This window comes from Ipomoea nil, unplaced genomic scaffold (assembly GCF_001879475.1).
Source record: "Ipomoea nil cultivar Tokyo-kokei standard unplaced genomic scaffold, Asagao_1.1 scaffold3321, whole genome shotgun sequence".
Classification (NCBI taxonomy): Eukaryota; Viridiplantae; Streptophyta; class Magnoliopsida; order Solanales; family Convolvulaceae; genus Ipomoea; species Ipomoea nil.
In genome coordinates this window covers 2,666,883-2,674,226 of record NW_017619749.1, presented here as the reverse complement: position 1 = coordinate 2,674,226, position 7,344 = coordinate 2,666,883, and the positions used below count along the sequence as shown (strand labels likewise).

The following is a 7,344-nucleotide window of genomic DNA, read 5'->3' as shown; positions in this document are numbered from 1 at the left end:
GTTAATAAAATTTATATACTTAACATTATACTAAATACACTATTAGTTTTCAAAAAAAAAAAAAAAACTACTCCAAAAATATGAATATAAATAAAAATTTTAAAAAATATTTACAAACGAAAAGAAAAATTTTAATTTATTCGATGAAATAATTATTTAATTAATTTAATTTTTCTTTTTTCCCTAAAACTTATATACTTTTTTTTTAGTGATTAAGAAAATTCACAGTTAATATCCAAGAGTGTATGTACTAGTACTAGTAAATTATGTTGTTTTGTAATAATTAGCAAATTATGTAAGAGAGATGAATCCTATTATAAAGGGTTTGCCTAGAGGACTTAATCAAGGGGTGTTAATAGTTTGGAGTAAGTTCATACGGTATTTGGGAGAAGAGACTAATGATTAGACATCGACAGTAATAATGTGAGGTTTATATTCAAAGTGATTAGATCTCTTATATGTATTTGACCTTATTTGTTGAGTTAATGAATTCTTGTGATTTATATTATTCTAAATGCTCTATTCAATCTGGATATAAAGGGTTTGAAAATTCAACTTTTTTGGAGGAAGGAGTAATTGTAATTCCATACGTTCTTGAAGGTTGAGACTTGAGAGGGCGGGTAGCCGAGGGAGGTTTTTTTTAATAAGCATTGAGTTTCACATCGGGACAGCAAAAAAGCTTTTTGTAACTTTCTGCCAAATGGAGGGTCCCTAGTTTCTCTCTCCTTTCTCTGCTCTCTCCCTCTTTCTGCATAGCGAAATTCTCACTACTGTACTCTCATCATCGTCATCATCTTCTTCTTCTACCACCGGAAATCGATCCAGAAGCTTCTTTTGCAGGTATGACTAGTAGCTCTCTGCTTCAGACACTCCATTGTAGCTCATTATTAAGCTTTTTATATTTTTTGCTATTTTTTTCTACTCTCCTGTCCTTTTGAGCGGCCATTTTGTGTGTATCTCCGTGCATATTTTCTTCGTTTGGAGTTATATTTGCTTCTTTTGCAGATTTTCCTTTGGTTTGATTCAATTGCATAGATCTATTCTTCATTTTGTAAGTTTTCTTTTCGTTTGATGTAATTTTTTCATTTCTGTGAGCAGTATAGCATTTTTCCACACATTATTTGATGTTATTTAATGTTATTTTGCTAGGAAAAAATTACCGTTTGTTTTTTATCTGATATCCTCAGAGTAGGAGAGTAGAATCTACTGCCTGTTTATTTATGTGTTTCTGCAAAATAGTTGAGTATTGTTTAGGTTAAATAGCTCTTGGCCTCGGATTTTTTTTGTTTTTTTGTTTTGTTGTTGTTATTCTTTACCGGAGTGTAATGAATTTACTTGATGGTACTATTTTTTTTTTTTTTCTTGCTTTTTTGCTAGTGGGAAAATGTAGTGTTCAAATTGATGACTTTTTTTTCTTGAGATTTTTTCCTCCCATTCTTTATTGATTCTCTGGAACATTCAAATAGAAGGATGAGAAAATCTAATAAAACTCATCTGAAATGGTCAGTTTTACTGAAAGGAATTGAAGGATAATTTAAGAGGCTGATGTCTCCACCACTGCTTGGTGTTGGGGAGGATGGCCAAAGCAATGTTACACACATGGCTTCTCCAATCTCCTTAGATAGTGTATGCCAGAATGGACCAGAGCTCAAAGAGTGGAACTATATGGGATTGTCTGACTGTTCATCAGTGGATAGCTCCACTATTTCTTCCACATCAGAAAACAATAGTGGCCGTGGACTGAACTTGAGGGCAACTGAGCTGAGACTTGGACTTCCTGGATCACAATCTCCACAGAGGGATTCCGAGCCTAGCACTAAGCTTGATGAGAAGCTACTGTTTCCACTGCACCCTGCCAAAGAGAGTAACTTTACTCTATCACAGAAGACCGTGGTTACTGGGAATAAAAGAGGGTTTTCTGATGCTATGGATGAATTCTCAGAGGTGAATTATGTTCTTCACTCAATGGTATCGCACTTTCTGTTTAAGGTCTAACAGCAGCTATCTGAATTATCTACAGGGAAAGTTTCTCTCCAATTCAGGTGTCAAAACAGGCTCTATGAACGAGAGCCTAGGCACACAACAGGCTAAAATGAAAGATGTTGTAACCCAAAACACAATGCAAGAGAGGCCTCGAGCCACTGATGAGAACATTCCGAACCGAGTTGGAGGCGGTGCCCCTGCAACAAAGTGAGTTCAGATAACTTGCAACCTAGATATTTATCCCCTGAATCCTCATTGTATGAATTGTTCATTCTGATGTTCCTTTATTAGCAGGGCTCAGGTCGTAGGTTGGCCACCAATTAGATCTTACAGGAAGAATACATTAGCTTCTACCCCAAAGAACACTGAAGAAGTTGATGGAAAAGCAGGACCTGGTGCCCTTTTTATTAAGGTCAGCATGGATGGTGCTCCTTATCTGAGGAAAGTGGACCTGAGAATGTACTCTGCATACCAGGAACTCTCTTCTGCTCTTGAAAAGATGTTCAGCTGCTTTACCATTGGTGAGCTATTTTCTAACTTTTAGTTGATTTTATTTGTTAGAATTTGGCAATTGGCCTGAAAATTATAGTCTGTTTCTATGTTTAGAGTTACTTCTATATTCCTATTCTGTCAGGTCAATATGGTGCTCATGGAAATGAGATTTTAAGTGAGAGCAAATTGAAGGATTTGCTTCATGGATCTGAATATGTCCTCACTTATGAGGATAAGGATGGCGATTGGATGCTTGTTGGTGATGTTCCTTGGGAGTAAGATCTTTCTACTCCAGTTCCTTCTATCAGGGTTTATTTGTTTCTTATTAACACTTTAAAGCGGTTATTCATGATTTACTTGCGTGAGGTAACCTGTTATCTAATATTCATTATTTTTTATTGTCTTGTGGCATAAAAAAATGAAAATTAAGAATTAAAACAATGTAGAAGAGACAAAGAGGTAGATATTCATGATAGTGGGTGGGTACTGCTAGGGCACTTGTATTCATTGTTCACTTAATATTTAGAGTTAAAATAATGGATTCCTTCCTGTCAAGGATCTCATGGTTGATACATTTTCCTACTCCATTGAATTTTACTCTATGTTTTCGCTTTGCCCTTGCATACAAGCGTAGCCTAGATGCTACACATGCAGCTGAGAGTATGATGCTATCTTTACTTGCCAACGATAGTGATGTCCACCAAAACTTTGATAGCCACATTTTCTGCTATTCTTCCAATGCTTGACATGTCAGCATCAGAGAATTGACCTCTATATTCTATTTGCACAGTTTAACATGTTTCTATTTTCATGCTCTTTTATCATTTTTTCTATTCATCTAGACGTGAGATGCCCTCGTGCAACTGTTTGGAACTGCACGACTTGTTGCTGCAGCATTTGTAGTTTGCAATATGTGCAAGTTTGAAGTTGCTAATTGCTGTTTTAATTGCAGGATGTTCATTGATACCTGTAAGAGGCTTAGAATCATGAAGGGTTCGGATGCCATTGGACTGGGTTAGTGTGTTAAATGTTGTTTGGAATTGTTTTGAGTTATTAGAATAATGAAACACTTAGTCTGAAGAAAAAGCATTCCTACATGATATAAGTATAATGCAAATTAAATTGCAAGTCAAGCTTCCTAAAAGTTGGTGATGAGACTGTAAGAGTGGAATAAACTTCTATAGACTTCTCTTAATATTAGTACTTCATTTACTTCTTTTTTTTTTAATAAAAGGATATCTTTTTCCTCTTCTCTTCTCTCCAAAAATTTCATTTTATCAGAGCTAAATCAAATGAATAAGATTGGCCAAGAACAAACCTCCACTAGTCCACTCCCTCCACCTCAGGGGAGTGAAATAAGATCTTGTGCCACTGTCTAATTAAGAGTCTTCTGTATTATAGATCAGATTCCTTAGATTTCGGTCCCACTGTGAGGGTTCTTTCCTCGTAACTTTGTGCTTTACTGTGCAGCCCCAAGGGCCATGGAAAAATGCCGAACCAGGGTATAAGTAATATCTACACATGATTGAAGCTATCCATCCATCCGACAGATATCACACAGAGGAAGCAATGGGTGATCTTAAAACTTGATCCTTGTTTGAGTTGATACACTCACCGACTGGATGTTGGCTTTGGATAGCACATCATGGGTAGATGGTTTACCTTGTTGTTATATTTACATTCTCGTAATTGATGTTACCTAAGCTTTGCATCCTGTCTAATACGGAGAACTTGCTAGAACCCTTCTGGGAGTTCATCTTAGACTCGCAATGTGTGGGGTGAATTTGTGAGTTCATTTAGATGAATAGTATTAGTATGTAAAGCGGATTGTTGAACTTTATGTGTGTACTCAAGTACTAAGTTTTCTGTTAGCTTGATTCCTCAGTCTGTGCACCAAAACACCAAGTTTCTTTACTTTGCATATGAATAAATGTGTGCTTGTTATATTTGCTCATCTCTCTCTCTCTCTCCTTTTAGTACTACTGCATTGTATAGTGTTTATAAACTTGATTTGATAAACCTCACTATTTGGTTCCTTGTCTACTGTGGAACTCAATTATTGTACTCATACTGTAGTGCTGTGTTGTCAACTGCCATCCCTTTCGGGCTATGTTTTGTCCCAAATCCTGACCGCCATGTGAAACTGATTCGATACGTTTTTAAATTATTGGAACTGATACTGCAGATGTGTTTTTTGTTATTGTTACAAGTTTGACTTAAATATGCTGTGTTTATTTGTGGTCTTTTTTACTTGTTGAAGGCACTTGAGGCTAAGGTTTTATATTCAGGTCAACCCACCATCTAATATATGTTCATAAACACCCATATTTAGGACAATTTCAAACAAGTTGATTAGGTTGTTGACTTGGTAATTATAATCGTTGGTTTTATGACTAGAGTACAGGGTAGTCAACGGCAGTCCAATACTACCGTATGTATGAAATGATTATAATAATATATTGAAGAAAAATGAAAAAAAAAAAAAAAAGGAATATGATTAGAGAAGCTATGCCTTAATTGGTTTGGATTAGCTTATGGTTGCTCTTTTTTAAGATTGAAGGGTTAAGGCCCTTTATATAGGTGTAGGACCTGATATTTCAGGAATATAATATTTTTCAAGGGACACTTGACCTTTGGAAATATAATATTATATCAATAATTTAATGAATATAATATTACATTAATAATTTAATAATGAACTATTATAATATTCTATCGGGTAATAATTTTAATTGAGTTGTAATTCTGACGGGTTGCGTATACGGACTGGGCTACCATATATTTTGGGCCTTAATATTATGGACACTAGTACCATATCCAACAATAATGTTACAAGTTTGATTTTTAAGCAAAGTGGACTATTGACCTTTTTGGTATTTCTAATTTAGTACTCCGTATTACATTTGCTAGTATAAGTATTACATTTCCTTATAAGTAACAAATATTTTATTCTGATTTAGTATTATATTTGTTGGTATAAATATTACAGTTGCATACTGACCCGACCCGACCCATCTTACATATAAAGATCCGTGAGACGGTCGCACACAAGTGTGACCCATAATCTTATCTTTAGATTCTATTTTCAAGAAACAGGGTACATCATAAATTCATAATAATTTCTCGCCATCATATCATTCTGAACACTTACTTACCTCGTGAATCTATTGTCCCTAAAATGTACGAGAGTAACATGCGATGGATGGACCAAGAATTCATATATGAAATCTTCACATTCACAAAAATAATAATAATAATAATAAAATAAAATAAAAATAAAAATAAAAAATAAAAATTAAAAATTTTAAAAATTTTAAAAATTTATTTTAATCCCTCTGAAGAATGTTGCGCATTCAAAAATTATTTTTATCACTCTTGAGAAGAAAAACTTATTTTTATAACACTTTTAAATTTTAATATTACAATTAATACAACCATTATACCGTATACCATAATCCACAATGTAAAGTAAACTTCTAATATAATGTTCATTTTTAATGTACCGCAGATTAATTTAACAATGAATATTCAATATATTAAATATAAATATTTATTAAAGGTTTATTGTATAATTTGTCCAATTAATATTCCCAGAATCCCAGTTTCCCACACTTGGATTGTGCAGTTAATTTTGGGCCCCAAAGCCCATTTCCCAATCAGCCAGTTTGGTAGATCCATTTCCCCATCTATTTGTATTTGAATATTTATTTGTCTTTTATCGGCCTCACAAAAAATTTAATACTAAATCAACTTGACAACTTAATGAGTTTGTGATGGGCTGATGGGCACGTTTTTGTTCATGAATGACTCACCTCCAAACCTTATCACCAACCAAACATATACATAAGTTTTATAAATTTATCATTATCTTCTGCTACATACATGCATACAATGTCTGTCTGTGCCCATTCCAGATCGGATTGACTGATCTTTTGGTAAAACTGATCTGATCCGATGAATTCCCCATTTACTCTTTTTGTGGTTGCAACACTGACTGAAGTTTAATCCTTGTAGCAGAAGAAGATGGGTGCGCCATTTTTTGCCTGGAAAGAAGCCAGCAAGAATTCCAACTCAAATCTTCAAATATTTTACTGGACAGACATGGCAAAGGGTGGAATTATATATGTGATTACAAGGAAATCATGAATTAAAAAAAAAATCAATTAATAATCATTTTTTTTTTAAATACTGCCCATAAATTTAATTAGAAGGATAATATAACATCTTGTATCATTAATTATTTATTATATTATTATAAGTTTGAACCTAACATTAATTATATTATTATTATGAGTTCATTATTGGCACATACAAACAATAATGACTGCTACATACATAAATCATATCTTCTCAATCATACACCCAATCATGCCAGTGTAAAGCCTGGTTTTAGCACTTGCTATAGTTGACTCCCAACACATTATAATAAAACGTAATAAACAATACTATAAGCAAATTAAACAAGTTCCAAAGTATCAAGAAACAATTATTTCTTAGACCAATATAATTATTAACTAATGTCCTGTTTGGTAAAATAGTTAGCATATCAGTTAATTTTGACTTATTTGGTCACTATTAGTTGTTTGAATTGGTTAAACAATCAATGGCTTATAGGTCAATTTTGGCTTATTTGACCACTATTAATTGTTTGATTTAGTTAAAATATCAATATTAATGTTTGGTTAATTAGCTTTTGCAACTCCAAAAGGTTAAAATTCAAAAAGATACTCCAGCTAACCGCTATCAGCTATCAGCTATTACCAAACATTTTTTTTTACAATAAGCTAATGTTATCAACTATTTATACCCTGTAATTAACACAATCAGCTAATAGCTATCAGCTAACAACCATTTTACCAAATAGGATCA

The 7,344-nt window shown here is 33.5% G+C and overlaps 1 protein-coding gene across 6 annotated transcripts; it reads left to right on the top strand.

Annotated features, from left to right (window-relative positions):
• The first annotated feature begins 567 nt into the window (after nucleotides 1–567).
• Nucleotides 568–4,427, top strand: LOC109170481 (auxin-responsive protein IAA8-like). 6 transcript variants are annotated; one of them, XM_019319611.1, is made up of 8 exons: nucleotides 587–840; nucleotides 1,006–1,051; nucleotides 1,508–1,944; nucleotides 2,021–2,190; nucleotides 2,275–2,504; nucleotides 2,618–2,750; nucleotides 3,428–3,489; nucleotides 3,946–4,427. In XM_019319611.1, the coding sequence occupies exons 3-8, from the start codon at nucleotides 1,546–1,548 to the stop codon at nucleotides 3,981–3,983; spliced, it is 1,032 nt and encodes a 343-aa protein (XP_019175156.1). In that variant the 5' UTR covers nucleotides 587–840; nucleotides 1,006–1,051; nucleotides 1,508–1,545; the 3' UTR covers nucleotides 3,984–4,427. The 6 variants fall into 6 exon arrangements, with proteins under 6 accessions (XP_019175158.1, XP_019175155.1, XP_019175156.1 ...); XM_019319614.1 differs by having other exon boundaries at nucleotides 589–840; nucleotides 2,278–2,504; XM_019319613.1 differs by lacking the exon at nucleotides 1,006–1,051 and having other exon boundaries at nucleotides 568–840; nucleotides 2,278–2,504.
• Nucleotides 4,428–7,344: the final 2,917 nt, after the last annotated feature.